The 18,115-nt window shown below is 53.6% G+C and overlaps 8 gene segments (V, D, J or C); all 8 read left to right on the top strand.

Annotated features, from left to right (window-relative positions):
- The first annotated feature begins 487 nt into the window (after positions 1–487).
- LOC134507656 (Ig heavy chain V region 914-like) lies at positions 488–1,741 on the top strand. The segment is given in 2 exon segments: positions 488–550; positions 660–1,741. Coding segments are annotated over 2 exon segments (483 nt in total).
- Positions 1,742–2,545: 804 nt separating this feature from the next.
- Positions 2,546–3,409, top strand: LOC134507661 (Ig heavy chain V region X44-like; the record flags this gene model as incomplete). The annotated part of the segment is given in 1 exon segment: positions 2,546–3,409. A coding segment is annotated over 1 exon segment (569 nt), but the record flags the coding sequence as incomplete, so codon positions are not given.
- A 554-nt stretch (positions 3,410–3,963) lies between these two features.
- LOC134526986 (immunoglobulin heavy variable 3-64D-like) lies at positions 3,964–4,604 on the top strand. The segment is given in 2 exon segments: positions 3,964–4,309; positions 4,519–4,604. Coding segments are annotated over 2 exon segments (405 nt in total).
- Positions 4,605–4,728: 124 nt separating this feature from the next.
- On the top strand, positions 4,729–5,581 carry LOC134526984 (Ig heavy chain Mem5-like; the record flags this gene model as incomplete). The annotated part of the segment is given in 2 exon segments: positions 4,729–5,315; positions 5,575–5,581. Coding segments are annotated over 2 exon segments (594 nt in total), but the record flags the coding sequence as incomplete, so codon positions are not given.
- A 140-nt stretch (positions 5,582–5,721) lies between these two features.
- On the top strand, positions 5,722–6,767 carry LOC134507658 (Ig heavy chain V region 914-like). The segment is given in 2 exon segments: positions 5,722–6,159; positions 6,269–6,767. Coding segments are annotated over 2 exon segments (483 nt in total).
- A 2,428-nt stretch (positions 6,768–9,195) lies between these two features.
- On the top strand, positions 9,196–9,787 carry LOC134507662 (Ig heavy chain V region 914-like). The segment is given in 1 exon segment: positions 9,196–9,787. A coding segment is annotated over 1 exon segment (510 nt).
- A 796-nt stretch (positions 9,788–10,583) lies between these two features.
- Positions 10,584–11,271, top strand: LOC134507657 (Ig heavy chain V region 914-like). The segment is given in 2 exon segments: positions 10,584–10,707; positions 10,817–11,271. Coding segments are annotated over 2 exon segments (483 nt in total).
- Positions 11,272–12,516: 1,245 nt separating this feature from the next.
- On the top strand, positions 12,517–13,115 carry LOC134507659 (immunoglobulin heavy variable 3-23-like). The segment is given in 1 exon segment: positions 12,517–13,115. A coding segment is annotated over 1 exon segment (396 nt).
- Positions 13,116–18,115: the final 5,000 nt, after the last annotated feature.

The following is an 18,115-nucleotide window of genomic DNA, read 5'->3' as shown; positions in this document are numbered from 1 at the left end:
ACCAAACCTCGACCACTTTTGCCCCAAATATGGGACAACTGCTCCATTCTTGCCCCAAACCTTCATTGGGTTTGGCCAATGTCACAGAATCCCACACTGGTGGGGAGGGGAAGGGACCTCTGGAGATCACCCGGTCCAAGCCCCGGCCAGAGCAGGGTCACCCAGAGCAGGTGGCACAGGAACGCGTCCGGGCGGGTTGGGAATGTCTCCGGAGACGGAGACTCCCCCACCTCGCTGGGCAGCCTGTGCCAGGGCTCTGCCACCCCCACAGCAAAGAGGTTCCTCCTCGCCTTGAGGTGGAACTTCCCACGGTCAAGTTGGTGCCCGTCACCCCTCGTCCTGTCCCCGGGCACCACTGGGAAGAGCCCGGCCCCGTCCTCCTGACACCCCCCCTCTCAGCGTTCGTCAGCGTTGAGAAGATCCCCCCTCGGACGTCTTCTGTCCACACTGGAGACCCCATCCCTCAGCCTTTCGCCCTCGCCACGTCCTCGTCCCGCCATGGGCGTCCACTTGGCTTCCACCTTCCTCCTCCTCCTGGCCGCCCTCCCAGGTAGGACCCGGCCCCGCTTCACCCCCGTTTTTCCCCCCACACCCGGGCGCGGAGATGGGGGGCGACGGCGGGAGCGGGCGACTCAATTCTCTCCTTCCTCCCTCCCCAGGGCTGATGGCGGCCGTGCAGCTGGTGGAGTCCGGAGGGGGCCTCCAGACACCCGGGGGGTCCCTCACCCTCCGCTGCAAGGCCTCCGGCTTCGACTTCAGCAGCAAAGGCATGGGATGGATGCGACAGGCCCCGGGGAAGGGGCTGGAGTACGTCGCGCAGATTAACACTGGTGGTAGCACATGGTACGCGTCATCGGTCAAGGGGCGCTTCACCATCTCCAGGGACAACTCCCAGAGCACGCTCACGCTGCAGATGAACAGCCTCCGGGACGACGACACGGCCACCTACTACTGCGCGAAAAGTACTGGTGGTGGTTGTGGTGCTGGTAATGCTGATGGTGATGCTTATGGTGGTGGCACCAACCCCAGCCCCATGGAACAACATCCCTGTCCTGTGTCCCCAAATCAACCGCTATTGACCCAAACCTGAAGCATTTGCCACAAACCTCGACCACTTTTGCCCCAAACCTCAACCGGTTGCAGCAAACCCTGACCGATTTCTCACCAGACCTCCATGGTTTGACCCAACTCTTGACCATTTGCACCAAATCTCGACCATTTTATCCCCAAATCTCAAATGATTGGCACCAAACCTCGACCATTTGTGCCCCAAACCTCCACCCTTCTTGCCCCAAACCTTCAATGCTCTCGACCAATATCTCGACCACTTTTGCTCCAAACCTTGACTATTTCTCTCAAACCTGATTACTTTTACCCTAAACCTCAAGGCTTTTCTCCCAAATATCGTCCGCTTGCCATAAATCTCTACTGTTTGCCCCAAACCGCAACCACTTGGCCCAAAGTTGAGTGGTTTTGCCCCAAGTCTTGACTGGTTTTGACTGGTTTTGACCTAAGTCCCAACCGTTTGCCCCAAATTCAACCAATGTTGGCCCAAATCTTCACTGTTTACACCAAACCCTTCACTGGTTTTAGGACAAATCTCAACCACTTGCCCCAGAACATGAACGGTTACCCCAAGTCTTGACTGTTTTGGCCCCAAATCTCAACCGTTTGCATCAAACTCTGACCGTTTTTGCCCCAGACTTCCATGGTTTGCAACAACTCTTGACCATTTCCCCCAAACCTTGACCATTTCCCCCAAACCTTGACCATTTTTGACCCAAATCTCAAACAACTGGCACTAAACGTCAACCATTTTTCCCCCAAACCTCCAACGTTGTTGCCCCAAAACTTCCATGGTCTTGGCCAATATCTCAATGGCTTTTTCCCCAAACCTTGACCATTTTTGCCCTAAACCTCAACAGCTTTTGCCCCAAATCTCAACCCTTTGACCCAATCCTCGACCATTTTTGGTGGAGGCGCGGAGATGGGGGGCGATGGCGGGAGCGGGCGACTCAATTCTCTCCTTCCTCCCTCCCCAGGGCTGATGGCGGCCGTGCAGCTGGTGGAGTCCGGAGGGGGCCTCCAGACACCCGGGGGGTCCCTCACCCTCCGCTGCAAGGGCTCCGGCTTCACCTTCAGCAGCGTCGCCATGGAATGGGTGCGACAGGCCCCCGGGAAGGGGCTGAAGTTCGTCGCGAGTATTTGGAATGATGGTAGTAGCACCTACTACGCGCTGTCGGTCAAGGGGCGCTTCACCATCTCCAGGGACAACTCCCAGAGCACGGTCATGCTGCAGATGAACAGCCTCCGGGACGACGACACGGCCACCTACTACTGCGCCAAAGATGGTCGTGGTGATGGTTATGCTGATGGTAGTGGGGGCACCAACCCCGGCACCGTGCTCGCAATGTCCCTGCACTGTGTCCCCTCTTCCCAGCATCTCCCCAGAACCCCAACACCCTTCCTAGACCCTTCCACCACCCTCGGACCCCGGCTCCCAAACCCAAGACTCCACCATCGTCCCCAAGAACACAATTCTTGACCCCAGTCCGGACCCCAGGAACCAGCCGGGAACCCTGCACGGAGCCAAACTCCTCGCGTGGGGCAGAAACCCAACACCTGGAGTCATCTCTGGGCACCTTGTTGTCCCCCGGCCCCGAGCCCAGACCCCTGCAAGGCCTCCGGCTTCGCCTTCAGCTGGTTCGGCATGAACTGGGTGCGACAGGCGCCGGGAAGGGGCTTGAGTTCGTCGCAGGTATTAACAGTGATGGTGGTAGCACCTTCTACGCGCCGTCGGTCAAGGGGCGCTTCACCATCTCCAGGGACAACTCCCAGAGCACGCTCACGCTGCAGATGAACAGCCTCCGGGACGACGACACGGCCACCTACTACTGCGCGAAAGCTGCTCACGGTGGTGGTGCTGCTTATGGTGGTGGCACCAGCCCCGGCACCGTGTCCCAACTTCCCTGTGTTGGGTCCCCTCATGGACCAATTTTGCCCCAGTCGACCATTTTTGCCACAAATCTCAACCATTATCATCAAACCCTGACAGATTTCTCACCAGACCTCCATGGTTTGACCCAACTCTCGACCGTTTGCCACAAACCTTGACCATTTACACCAAAACTTGACCATTTGCACGCCAAATCTCAAATGATTGGCACCAAACCTCGACCATTTCTGCCCCAAACCTCCACCCTTCTTGCACCAAACCTTCATTTGTTTTGGCCAATATCTCGACCACTTTTGCTCCAAACCTTGACTATTTCTGTGAAACCTGGCCATTTTTGCCCTAAACCTCGAGGGCCTTTGTCCCAAATATCGTCCGCTTGCCCTTAATCTCAACCATTTGCCCCAAATCCCAACCATTTACCCCAACGTTGAATGGTTTTGCCCCAAGTCTTGACTGGTTTTGACCCAAGTTTCAACCATTTGTTCAAATTCAACCAATTTTGTCCCAAATCTTGACTTTTTGCCACAAACCCTTGACCGGTTTTGCCCCAAACCTCAACTCTTTGCCCCAAACCTCAACAATTTCCCACAAAACGTGAATGGTCACCCAAAATCTTGACTGGTTTTGACCCAAGTCCCAACCGTTTGCCCCAAATTCAACCAATGTTGGCCCAAATCTTCACTGTTTTTGCAAACCCTTGACTGGTTTTGGGCCAAACCTCAACCATTTGCCCCAGAACGTGAACGGTTACCCCACGTCTTGACTGTTTTGGCCCCAAATCTCAACCGTTTGCATCAAACCCTGACAGTTTTTGCCCCAGACTTCCATGCTTTGCAGCAACTCTTGACCATTTCCCCCAAACCTTGACCATTCGCACCAAACCTTGACCATTTTTGCCCTAAACCTCAACAGCTTTTGCCCCAAATCTCAACCCTTTGACCCAACCCTTGACCGTTTTTGGTGGAGGCGCGGAGATGGGGGGCGATGGCGGGAGCGGGCGACTCAATTCTCTCCTTCCTCCCTCCCCAGGGCTGATGGCGGCCGTGCAGCTGGTGGAGTCCGGAGGGGGCCTCCAGACACCCGGGGGGTCCCTCACCCTCCGCTGCAAGGCCTCCGGCTTCACCTTCAGCAGCGTCGAGATGGACTGGGTGCGACAGGCCCCCGGGAAGGGGCTGGAGTTCGTTGCACGTATTGGCAACGATGGTAGTTACACAAACTACGCGCCATCGGTCAAGGGGCGCTTCACCATCTCCAGGGACGACTCCCAGAGCACGGTCACGCTGCAGATGAACAGCCTCCGGGACGACGACACAGCCACCTACTACTGCGTGAAAATTGCTGATGGTGATGGTGGCACCAACCCCAGCCCCATGGAACAACATCCCTGTGCTGTGTCCCCAGATCGACCCTTCTTGGCCCAAATCTGAATCATTTCTCCTTAACCTCAACTATTTCTACCCCAAATCTCAACCGTTTGCACCAAACCCTGACTGATTTCTCACCAGACCTCCATGGTTTGACCCAACTCTTGACCATTTGCCACAAACCTTGACCATTTGTAGCAAATCTTGACCATTTTATCCCCAAATCTCAAATGATTGGCACCAAACCTCAACCATTTGTGGCCCCAAACCTCCACCCTTCTTGACCCAAACCTTCATGGGTTTTGGCCAATATCTCGACCACTTTTGCTCCAAACCTTGCCCATTTGACCCAAACGTGGCCCCCACTGACCTAAATCTCAACGGCTTTTGCCACAAATATCCTCCCCTTGTCCCAAATCTCACCCACTTGACCAAAACCTCAACCAGTTTTGCCCCAAACCCCCACCGTTCTCCTCTCATCTCCATCCATTTCGCCACAACCCTTCACTCTCTGCACCAAACCAGAGCCTTCAACGGACCCCCAAACTCTACCCTGAGCCATGGACCCTGTCCCAGGACGTGTCCTGCCAGGGCTCCGGCTTCACCTTCAGCAGCGTCGGCATGGACTGGGTGCGACAGGCGCCCGGGAAGGGGCTCGAGTTCGTTGCGCGTATTGGCAACGATGGTCGTACCACAGCCTACGCGCTGTCGGTGCAGGGGCGCTTCACCATCTCCAGGGACAACTCCCAGAGCACGCTCACGCTGCAGATGAACAGCCTCCGGGACGACGACACGGCCACCTACTACTGCGCGAAAGCTGCTGCTGGTGGCGGCTCTGAGCCGGCGTCTGCTCAGGAAACGCGCCGGCGAGCCGCGTCCCCGCCGGGGACAGGAGGCAGCGATGCCTGGCAGCCCCCGGCCCTCTGGGACGGCTCCAGCCGCTGCCTCTGCCTGCCCCGAGCCCGCGCCCCGGCACCGACCCCAACATCCCTGCCGTGGGTCCCAGCAGCTTCCCCAAACCCTGCACCCAGCCCTCAGCCCCACACCCAACACCCAACCTTGCCCCAAGCCTCAACGCTTTGGCCCCAACCTTCACTGCTTTTGCCTCAAATCCCAACCCTCTGCCCCAAATCCCAACCACTTGCCCCAGAACATGAACGGTTACCCCAAGTCTTGATCGCTTTGGCCCCAAATCTCAACCGTTGGCATCAAACTCTGACCGTTTTTGCCCCAGACCTCCATGGTTTGCCACAGCTCTTGACCTTTTGCCCCAAACCTTGACCATTTGCACCAAACCTCGACCACTTTTGCCCCAAAAATGGGACAACTGCCCCGTTCTTGCCCCAAACCTTCATTGGGTTTGGCCAATGTCACAGAATCCCACACTGGTGGGGAGGGGAAGGGACCTCTGGAGATCACCCGGTCCAAGCCCCGGCCAGAGCAGGGTCACCCAGAGCAGGTGGCACAGGAACGCGTCCGGGCGGGTTGGGAATGTCTCCGGAGACGGAGACTCCCCCACCTCTCTGGGCAGCCTGTGCCAGGGCTCTGCCACCCCCACAGCAAAGAGGTTCCTCCTCGCCTTGAGGTGGAGCTTCCCACGGTCAAGTTGGTGCCCGTCACCCCTCGTCCTGTCCCCGGGCACCACTGGGAAGAGCCCGGCCCCGTCCTCCTGACACCCCCCCTCTCAGCGTTCGTCAGCGTTGAGAAGATCCCCCCTCGGACGTCTTCTGTCCACACTGGAGACCCCATCCCTCAGCCTTTCGCCCTCTCCACGTCCTCGTCCCGCCATGGGCGTCCACTTGGCTTCCACCTTCCTCCTCCTCCTGGCCGCCCTCCCAGGTAGGACCCGGCCCCGCTTCACCCCCGTTTTTCCCCCCACACCCGGGCGCGGAGATGGGGGCCGACGGCGGGAGCGGGCGACTCAATTCTCTCCTTCCTCCCTCCCCAGGGCTGATGGCGGCCGTGCAGCTGGTGGAGTCCGGAGGGGCCCTCCAGACACCCGGGGGGTCCCTCACCCTCCGCTGCAAGGGCTCCGGCTTCGACTTCAGCAGCAAAGGCATGGGATGGATGCGACAGGCCCCCGGGAAGGGGCTCGAGTACGTCGCGCAGATTAACACTGGTGGTAGCACCTACTACGCGCCGTCGGTCGAGGGGCGCTTCACCATCTCCAGGGACAACTCCCAGAGCACGCTCACGCTGCAGATGAACAGCCTCCGGGACGACGACACGGCCACCTACTACTGCGCGAAAACTACTGGTGGTGATTATGGTGCTGGTAATGCTGATGGTGATCCTTATGGTGGTGGCACCAACCCCAGCCCCATGGAACAACATCCCTGTGCCGTGTCCCCAGATCGACCCTTCTTGGCCCAAATCTGAAGCATTTGCCACAAACCTCGACCACTTTTGCCCCAAATCTCAACCGGTTGCAGCAAACCCTGACCGATTTCTCACCAGACCTCCATGGTTTGACCCAACTCTTGACCGTTTGCCACAAACCTTGGCCATTTGCACCAAATCTCGACCATTTTATCCCCAGATCTCAAATGATTGGCACCAAACCTCGACCATTTCTGCCCCAAACCTCCACCCTTCTTGACCCAAACCTTCATTGGTTTTGGCCAATATCTCGACCACTTTTGCTCCAAACCTTGACTATTTCTGTCAAACCTGACCATTTGTGCCCAAAACCTCGAGGGCCTTTGTCCCAAATATCGTCTGCTTACCCCAAATCACAACCATTTGCCCCAAATCCCAACCATTTACCCCAACGTTGAATGGTTTTGCCCCAATTCTCAACCATTTGCTTCAAATTCAACCAATGTTGTCCCAAATCTTGACTTTTTGCCACAAACCCTTGACCGGTTTTGCCCCAAACCTCAAGTCTTTGCCCAAACCTCAACAATTTCCCACAGAACGTGAATGGTCACCCAAAATCTTGACTGGTTTTGACCCAAGACTCAAACGTTCGCCCCAAATTCAACCACTGTTGGCCCAAATCTTCACTGTTTACACTAAACTATTGACTGGTTTTAGGACAAATCTCAACCATTCGCCCCAGAACATGAACGGTTACCCCAAGTCTTGACTGTTTTGGCCCCAAATATCAACCGTTTGCATCAAACCCTGACCGTTTTTGCCCCAGATCTCCATGGTGTGCAACGACTCTTGACCATTTCCCCCAAACCTTGACCATTCGCACCAAACCTTGACCATTTTTGCCCTAAACCTCAACAGCTTTTGCCCCAAATCTCAACCCTTTGACCCAATCCTTGACCATTTTTGGTGGAGGCGCGGAGATGGGGGGCGACGGCGGGAGCGGGCGACTCCATTCTCTCCTTCCTCCCTCCCCAGGGCTGATGGAGGCCGTGCAGCTGGTGGAGTCCGGAGGGGGACAACAGACACCCGGGGGGTCCCTCACCCTCCGCTGCAAGGGCTCCGGCTTCACCTTCAGCAGCTTCAACATGTTCTGGGTGCGACAGGCCCCCGGGAAGGGGCTCGAGTTCATCGCGGAGATTAGCAGTTATGGTGGTAGCACCTTCTACGCGCCGTCGGTCAAGGGGCGCTTCACCATCTCCAGGGACAACTCCCAGAGCACGGTCACGCTGCAGATGAACAGCCTCCGGGACGACGACACGGCCACCTACTACTGCGCGAAAAGTGCTTACGGTGGTTCTTGTGGTGCTGGTTATATTGGTGGCACCAGCCCCGGCACCGTGTCCCACCTTCCCTGTGTTGGGTCCCCTCATCGACCAATTTTGCCCCAGTCGACCATTTTTGCCCCAAATCTCAACCATTATCATCAAACCCTGACCGATTTCTCACCAGACCTCCATGGTTTCACTCAACTCTTGACCGTTTGCCACAAACCTTGACCATTTGCACCAAATCTCGACCATTTTATCCCCAGATCTCAAATGATTGGCACCAAACCTCCACCATTTGTGCCCCAAACCTCCACCCTTCTTGCCCCAAACTTTCATGGGTTTTGGCCAATATCTCGACCACTTTTGCTCCAAACCTTGACTATTTCTGTCAAACCTGACCATTTTTACCCTAAACCTCGAGGGCCTTTGTCCCAAATATCATCCGCTTGCCCTTAATCTCAACCATTTGCCCCAAATACCAACCATTTACCCCAATGTTGAATGGTTTTGCCCTAAGTCTTGACTGGTTTTGATCCAAGTTTCAACCATTTGCTCAAATTCAACCAATTTTGGCCCAGATCTTGACTTTTTGCCACAAACCCTTGACCGGTTTTGCCCCAAACCTCAACTCTTTGCCCCAAACCTAAACAATTTCCCACAAAACGTGAATGGTCACCCAAAATGTTGACTGGTCTTGACCCAAGACTCAAACGTTCGCCCCAAATTCAACCACTGTTGGCCCAAATCTTCACTGTTTACACCAAACCCTTGACTGGTTTTAGGACAAATCTCAACTCTTTGCCCCAGAACATGAACGGTTACCCCAAGTCTTGACCATTTTGGCCCCAAATCTCAACCGTTTGCATCACACCCTGACCGTTTTTGCCCCAGACTTCCATGGTTTGCAATAACTCTTGACCATTTCCCCCAAACCTTGACCATTCGCACCAAACCTTGACCATTTTTGACCCAAATCTCAAACGACTGGCACTAAACCTCACCATTTTTTCCCCCAAACCTCCAACGTTGTTGCCCCAAACCTTCCATGGTCTTGGCCAATATCTCGACGACGTTTTCCCTAAAACCTTGACCATTTTTACCCTAATCCTCAATAGCTTTTGCCCCAGATCTCAACCCTTTGACCCAATCCTCGACCATTTTTGGTGGAGGCACGGAGATGGGGGGCGATGGCGGGAGCGGGCGACTCAATTCTTTCCTTCCTCCCTCCCCAGGGCTGATGGCGGCCGTGCAGCTGGTGGAGTCCGGAGGGGGCCTCCAGACACCCGGGGGGTCCCTCACCCTCCGCTGCAAGGCCTCCGGCTTCACCTTCAGCAGCTTCAACATGCAGTGGGTGCGACAGGCCCCCGGGAAGGGGCTCGAGTGGGTCGCGAGTATTTACAGTAGTGGTAGCGCCTACTACGCGCCGTCGGTCAAGGGGCGCTTCACCATCTCCAGGGACAACTCCCAGAGCACGCTCACGCTGCAGATGAACAGCCTCCGGGACGACGACACGGCCACCTACTACTGCGCGAAAAGTTATGCTGGTGGTTGTTATTATGGTGGTGGCACCAACCCCGACACCGTGTCCCACCTTCCCTGTGTTGGGTCCCCGATCGACCGATTTTGCCCCAAATCTCAACCATTATCATCAAACCCTGACCGATTTCTCACCAGACCTCCATGGTTTGACCCAACTCTTGACCATTCACCCCAAACCTTGACCATTTTATCCCCAAATCTCAAATGATTGGCACCAAACCTCCACCATTTCTGCCCCAAACCTCCACCCTTCTTGCCCCAAACCTTCCATGCTCTCGACCAATATCTCGACCACTTCTGCTCCAAACCTTGACCATTTATCCCGAACCTGACCATTTTTGCCCTAAACCTCGAGGGCTTTTGTCCCAAATATCGTCTGCTTGCCCAAATCTCAACCATTTGCCCCAAATCCCAACCATTTGCCCCAGCATTCGAGTGGTTTTGCCCCAAGACTTGACTGGTTTTGACCCAAGTCTCAACCATTTGTTTCAAATTCAACCGATTTTGGCCCAAATGTTGACATTTGCCACAAACCCTTGACCGGTTTTGCCCCAAACCTCAACCGTTGGCATCAAACTCTGACCGATTTTGCCCCAGACCTCCATGGTTTGCCACAACTCTTGACCTTTGGCCCCAAACCTTGACCATTTGCACCAAACCTCGACCACTTTTGCCCCAAAAATGGGACAACTGCTCCGTTCTTGCCCCAAACCTTCATTGGGTTTGGCCAATGTCACAGAATCCCACACTGGTGGGGGGGGAAGGGACCTCTGGAGATCACCCGGTCCAAGCCCCGGCCAGAGCAGGGTCACCCAGAGCAGGTGGCACAGGAACGCGTCCGGGCGGGTTGGGAATGTCTCCGGAGACGGAGACTCCCCCACCTCTCTGGGCAGCCTGTGCCAGGGCTCTGCCACCCCCACAGCAAAGAGGTTCCTCCTCGCCTTGAGGTGGAGCTTCCCACGGTCAAGTTGGTGCCCGTCACCCCTCGTCCTGTCCCCGGGCACCACTGGGAAGAGCCCGGCCCCGTCCTCCTGACACCCCCCCTCTCAGCGTTCGTCAGCGTTGAGAAGATCCCCCCTCGGACGTCTTCTGTCCACACTGGAGACCCCATCCCTCAGCCTTTCGCCCTCTCCACGTCCTCGTCCCGCCATGGGCGTCCACTTGGCTTCCACCTTCCTCCTCCTCCTGGCCGCCCTCCCAGGTAGGACCCGGCCCCGCTTCACCCCCGTTTTTCCCCCCACACCCGGGCGCGGAGATGGGGGGCGACGGCGGGAGCGGGCGACTCAATTCTCTCCTTCCTCCCTCCCCAGGGCTGATGGCGGCCGTGCAGCTGGTGGAGTCCGGAGGGGGCCTCCAGACACCCGGGGGGTCCCTCACCCTCCGCTGCAAGGCCTCCGGCTTCACCTTCAGCAGCAAAGGCATGGGATGGGTGCGACAGGCCCCCGGGAAGGGGCTGGAGTACGTCGCGCAGATTAACACTGGTGGTAGCACATGGTACGCGTCATCGGTCAAGGGGCGCTTCACCATCTCCAGGGACAACTCCCAGAGCATGCTCACGCTGCAGATGAACAGCCTCCGGGACGACGACACGGCCACCTACTACTGCGCGAAACGTACTGGTGGTGGTTGTGGTGCTGGTAATGCTGATGGTGATGCTTATGGTGGTGGCACCAACCCCAGCCCCATGGAACAACATCCCTGTGCTGTGTCCCCAAATCAACCGCTATTGACCCAAACCTGAAGCATTTGCCACAAACCTCGACCACTTTTGCCCCAAACCTCAACCGGTTGCAGCAAACCCTGACCGATTTCTCACCAGACCTCCATGGTTTGACCCAACTCTTGACCATTTGCACCAAATCTCGACCATTTTATCCCCAAATCTCAAATGATTGGCACCAAACCTCGACCATTTCTGCCCCAAACCTCCACCCTTCTTGCCCCAAACCTTCATGGGTTTTGGCCAATATCTCGACCACTTTTGCTCCAAACCTTGACTATTTCTCTCAAACCTGACCATTTGTGCCCTAAACCTCGAGGGCTTTTGTCCCAAATATCGTCTGCTTACCCCAAATCACAACCATTTACCCCAAATACAAAACATTTGCCCCAACTCTCAAATGGTTTTGCCCCAAATCGTGACTGCTTTTGCTCCAACTCTCAACTGTTTGCCCCAAATTCAACCGATGTTGGACCAAATCTTCACTGTTTACACCAAACCCTTCACTGGGTTTGGGATAAACCTCAACCACTTCTTGACCCAACTCAGCCACCCCACGTCTTGACCGTTTTTGCCCCAAATCTCAACCGTTTGCATCAAACCCTGACTGTTTTTGCCCCAGACCTCCATGGTTTGACCCAACTCTTGACCATTTGCAGCAAATCTTGACCATTTTTGCCCCAAATCTCCAATGATCGGCACCAAACCTCGACCATTTGTGCCCCAAACCTCCACCCTTCTTGACCCAAACTTTGAATGCTCTCAACCAATATCTCGACCACTTTTGCTCCAAACCCTGACATTTCTCTCAAACCTGACCATTTGTGCCCTAAACCTCGAGGGCTTTTGTCCCAAATATCATCCGCTTGCCCCTAATCTCAACCATTTACTCCAGATGCAAAACATCTGCCCCAACACTCAAATGGTTTTGCCCCAAGTCTTGACTGGTTTTGCCCCAACTCTCAACTGTTTGCCCCAAATTCAACCAATGTTTGCCCAAATCTTCACTGTTTACAGCAAACCCTTGACTGATTTTGGGGCAAACCTGAACCACTTGCCCCAGAACATGAACGGTTACCCCACGTCTTGACTGTTTTGGCCCCAAATCTCAACCGTTTGCATCAAACCCTGACCGTTTTTGCCCCAGACCTCCATGGTTTGCAGCAACTCCTGACCATTTCCCCCAAACCTTGACCATTCGCACCAAACCTTGACCATTTTTGACCCAAATCTCAAACGACTGGCACGAAACCTCAACCATTATTTCCCCAAACCTCCACCAATGTTGACCCAAAACTTCCATGGTCTTGGCCAATATCTCGACCGCTTTTTCCCTGGAAAAAGCTGATGGAGTCCGGAGGGGGCCTCCAGACACCCGGGGGGTCCCTCACCCTCTGCTGCAAGGCCTCCGGCTTCACCTTCAGCAGCTTCACCATGGACTGGGTGCGACAGGCCCCCGGGAAGGGGCTCGAGTGGGTCGCAGGTATTAGCTATGGTGGTGGTACCACAAGATACGCGCCGTCGGTCAAGGGGCGCTTCACCATCTCCAGGGACGACTCCCAGAGCACGCTCACGCTGCAGATGAACAGCCTCCGGGACGACGACACGGCCACCTACTACTGCGCGAAAAGTTATGCTGGTGGTGGTGGCACCAACCCCTTCTCCATGGAACAACATCCCTGTGCTGTGTCCCCAAATCAACCCTTCTTGGCCCAAATCTGGAGCATTTGCCACAAACCTTGACCACTTTTATCCCCTCATCGACCGATTTTGCCCCAGTCGACCATTTTTGCCCCAAATCTCAACCATTATCATGAAACCCTGACAAATTTCTCACCAGACCTCCATGGTTTGCCCCAATCCTTGACCATTTGCCCCAATCCTTGACCATTTGCCCCAATCCTTGACCATTTGCCCCAATCCTTGACCATTTTATCCCCAGATCTCAAATGATTGGCACCAAACCTCCACCATTTCTGCCCCAAACCTCCACCCTTCTTGCCCCAAACCTTCAATGCTCTCCACCAATATCTTGACCACTTCTGCTCCAAACCTTGACCATTTATCCCAAACCTGACCATTTTTACCCTAAACCTCGAGGGCTTTCGTCCCAAATATCGTCTGCTTGCCCCAAACCACAACCATTTACCCCAAATCCAAAACATTTATCACAAGAGTCAAACAGATTTGCCCCAAGTCTTGACTGGTTTTGCCCCAAGTCTCAACTGTTTGCCGCAGATTCAACCAATTTTGTCCCAAATCTTGATTTTTTGGCACACACCCTTGACCGGTTTTGCCCCAAACCTCAACTCTTTGCCCCAAACCTCAACAATTTCCCACAAAACGTGAACGGTCACCCAAAATCTTGACTGGTTTTGCCCCAAGTCTCAAATGTTTGCCCCAAATCCAACCACCGTTGGCCACATCTTCAATGTTTACCCCAAACCCTTGACTGGTTTTGGGGCAAAACCTCAACCGTTTGCCCCAGAACATGAACGGTTACCCCACGTCTTGACTGTTTTGGCCCCAAAACCGTGTCCTGCCCCGCCTCTTTCAAAGGTTCCGGCTCCACCTTCAGCAGCTCCGCTACGGATTGGGGCAACAGACACCCGGAATCTTCCCCAAAATCTTTGCTCGGAGCCCAGAGCCCTCTCCTGAGCCCCGACATCGGTTTTCCCCCAAAATCCCGAGCATCTCCCCCAAATCCTCGCCCCAAGCGTCGGGCGTCCCGGGATTTCCCCAAAATCCCAGCATCCTCCCCCAATTCCTTGCTCTGGGCATCACCATCCCCCCCCCCCCCCAATACTAAAAATCTCAACGTTTTCCCCAAATCCTTGCCTCACCCTCAGCATCCCCAAATCCTAACATTCCCCGCCCCCAAACCAGCGGATTGGCCCCAAAATCCCATTATCGGCCCCAAATCCTTATCCCCAGCGTCAAGTCCTTATCCCGAGCCCCCAAAATCTCCTTATTTTCCCCAAATTCGATGCCCCAGGGCGAGGGAGGCCTTAGAGCAGGGCGGGGGGGAAGGGAGGCAGAAACCGAAACCCTCATTTCCGGCCTTTTTACCCCAAAACAAAGCCGATGACGTCAGCAGCGGGCCAGCTGCAGCGGCGGCAATTAAAGAACGCGACCGCGATCAACAGGGGAAGGCAATTAAATAATTAAGAAGTGACGGGGGCGCAGCAGAGCCGGCAATTAAATAATCGAGCCCGAAGAATTAACGAGTCGCCCGGCAAAATGCCGCAATTAAAAAATTACGTTAAAAAAAATAAAAATAATAATAATAAAAAAAAAAAAAGACACAAACGTGCCCTGCGGAGCTCGCAATTAAATTAATCGGGGTCGATAATTAATCAGGGCACCGCAGAGACCGCAATTAAATTAATCAGGGCGAATAAATGATAAGGGCGCCGCAGAGATTGTAATTAAATTAATCGGGGTCAATAATTAATCAGGGCACCGCAGAGGTTGCAATTAAATTAATCAGGGGGAATTAAATGATCAGGGCACCGCAGAGATTGTAATTAAATTAATCAGGGGGAATAAACGATCAGGGCTCTGGAGAGACCGCAATTAAATTAATCGGGGTCAATAATTAATCAGGGCACCGCAGAGACCGCAATTAAATTAATGAGGGGGAAATAAATGATCAGGGCACTGCAGAGATTGTAATTAATTTAATCGGGGCAAATAATTAATCAGGGTACTGCAGAGGTTGCAATTAAATTAATCAGGGCGAATAAACGATCAGGGCTCTGGAGAGATTGTAATTAAATTAATCGGAGCAAATAATTAATCAGGGCACCGCAGAGGTTGCAATTAAATTAATCAGGGGGAAATAAATGATCAGGGCACTGCAGAGATTGTAATTAATTTAATCGGGGCAAATAATTAATCAGGGTACTGCAGAGCTTGCAATTAATTTAATCGGGGCAAATAATTAATTAGGGCACCGCAGAGGTTGCAATTAAATTAATCAGGGGGAATTAAATGATCAGGGCACTGCAGAGATTGTAATTATTTTAATCGGGGCAAATAATTAATCAGGGCACCGCAGAGACAGTAATTAAATTAATCAGGGGGAATTAAATGATCAGGGCACCGCAGATTAAATGATCAGGGCACCGCAGAGATTGTAATTAAATTAATCGGAGCAAATAATTAATCAGGGCACCGCAGAGGTTGCAATTAAATTAATCAGGGCAAATAAACGATCAGGGCACTGCAGAGGTTGTAATTAAATTAATCGGGGTAAATAATTAATCAGGGCACTGCAGAGCTTGCAATTAATTTAATCGGGGCAAATAATTAATCAGGGCACCGCAGAGATAGTAATTAAATTAATCAGGGGGAATTAAATGATCAGGGCACCGCAGCGGTTCCAATTAAATTAATCAGGGGGAATAATTAATCAGGGTACTGCAGAGCTTGCAATTAATTTAATCGGGGCAAATAATTAATCAGGGCACCGCAGCGGTTGCAATTAAATTAATCGGGGGGAATAATTAATCAGGGCACTGCAGAGCTTGCAATTAAATTAATTAGGGGGAATTAAATGATCAGGCCACTGCAGGGATTGTAATTAAATTAATCAGAGGGAATAATTAATCAGGGCACTGCAGAGCTTGCAATTAATTTAATCGGGGCAAATAATTAATCAGGGCACCGCAGCGGTTGCAATTAAATTAATCGGGGGGAATAATTAATCAGGGCACTGCAGAGATGGCAATTAAATTAATCAGGGGGAATTAAATGATCAGGGCACTGCAGGGATTGTAATTAAATTAATCAGGGGGAATAATTAATCAGGGTACTGCAGAGCTTGCAATTAATTTAATCGGGGCAAATAATTAATCAGGGTACTGCAGAGGTTGCAATTAAATTGCATTAAATTATATTGCATTAAATTAAATTAATCAGGGCGAATAAACGATAAGGGCACTGCAGGGATTGTAATTAAATTAATCAGGGGGAATAATTAATCAGGGTACTGCAGAGCTTGCAATTAATTTAATCGGGGCAAATGATTAATCAGGGCACCGCAGAGATAGTAATTAAATTAATCGGGGGGAATTAACTGATCAGGGCACGCAGAGACCGCAATTAAAAAATCCGGTCTAAATAAATGATGAGGGCTCTGGCGAGGCTGTAATTAAATTAATCAGGGGGAATAAACGACCGGGGCATTGCAGAGGCCGTTAATTAAATCCGTCGGCGTGAAGAATTCATTAGGGCTCCGGCAATTAATGAGTGCGGGGTGAGGGAGATAGAAGAGGGCGCGGGGGCCGGCAATTAATTAATTAACTCGATGTACCCCCGCCGTCAGGGCACGGCGGTGCAATTGTTAATTGCAACGTTGCAATTAAAGAACCGGGGGTGGGGGAGGGGGGGGGGTATGAGCGATTAATTGCCGCGAGATATCGCGATTCGGGGTGTATCGTTAATTAACTCCCTCTAGAGATCGCAATTAAAAAATTGAGTGTAAATCGTTGATTAATTCCCTCTAGAGATCGCAATTAAAAAATTGAGTGTAAATCATTGATGAACGCCCTCTAGAGATCGCAATTAAAAAATTGAGTGTATATCGTTGATTAACACCCTCTGGATATCACAATTAAAAAATTGAGCCCGTATCGTTGATTAATTCCTTCCAGATTATCGCAATTAAGAAATTGAGCGCGCCATCGTTGATTAATTCCCTCTGGATATCGCAATTAAAAAATTGAGTGCGTATCGTTGATTAATTCCTTCCAGATTATCGCAATTAAGAAATTGAGCGCGCCATCGTTGATTAGCGCCCGCCAGAGATCGCAATTAAAAAAAATGGGCGCACGGCGTTGATGAATTCCCTCGGGACCTCGCAATTAAACGACTTGGGGGGCGTCTAACCGTGATTAACCCCCCGGAGACGTCGCAATTAAAAATTTCGGGGGTGCGCGTCCGACCGTGATGGATTAATTCCCCCGGGACCTCGCAATTAAACAACTCGGCGGCCACCTGCCACCAATTCCAATCCCCCCCCCCCCCGGCCAATTAAAAACAAACACTAAATCTCGGCCCCCACCTGCCATCGATTCCCCCCCCATCGATCCCCCCCCCCCCAACTCCCATGAGACCCCCTAATTAAACAATTAGGCATTCCCGCCGCTAACGAGCAAGAGATTTGCCATTCAAACGCCGCCGCCCCCACGGCGAAGGTGGGGGTTGGGGGTGGGGGTTGGGGTGGGGGGGCGGGGCGGACCCCTTCCCATGCAAATCCCCGCCGCCCGCCGGCCTTTAAAACCCCCCGGTCCCACCATGGTGGCACCATCCCCGGCCTTCCCCACCCTCAACCCTTTCTCCTCGTCCCGCCATGGGCGTCCACTTGGCTTCCACCTTCCTCCTCCTCCTGGCCGCCCTCCCAGGTAGGACCCGGACCCGCTCACCCCCTTTCCCCCGCACCCGGGCGCGGAGATGGGGGGCGATGGCGGGAGCGGGCGACTCAATTCTCTCCTTCCTCCCTCCCCAGGGCTGATGGCGGCCGTGCAGATGGCGGCGTCCGGAGGGGGCCTCCAGACACCCGGGGGGTCCCTCACCCTCCGCTGCAAGGCCTCCGGCTTCACCTTCAGCAGCTTCGGCATGGAATGGGTGCGACAGGCGCCCGGGAAGGGGCTGGAGTGGGTCGCGGGTATTAGCGACGATGGTCGTTACACAAACTACGCGCCGTCGGTCAAGGGGCGCTTCACCATCTCCAGGGACAACTCCCAGAGCACGCTCACGCTGCAGATGAACAGCCTCCGGGACGACGACACGGCCACCTACTACTGCGCGAAAGCTGCTCACGGTGGCCCCGGGCCCCGCCGGCGGCTGGCAAAAACCCCACCCGCCCCCGACCCACCGTTGGAGG

The sequence above is a fragment of the Chroicocephalus ridibundus genome, chromosome 25, assembly GCF_963924245.1.
Source record: "Chroicocephalus ridibundus chromosome 25, bChrRid1.1, whole genome shotgun sequence".
NCBI lineage: Eukaryota > Metazoa > Chordata > Aves > Charadriiformes > Laridae > Chroicocephalus > Chroicocephalus ridibundus.
Note: the sequence above shows the minus strand (reverse complement) of the source record. Positions and strands in the feature narration are given on the sequence as shown.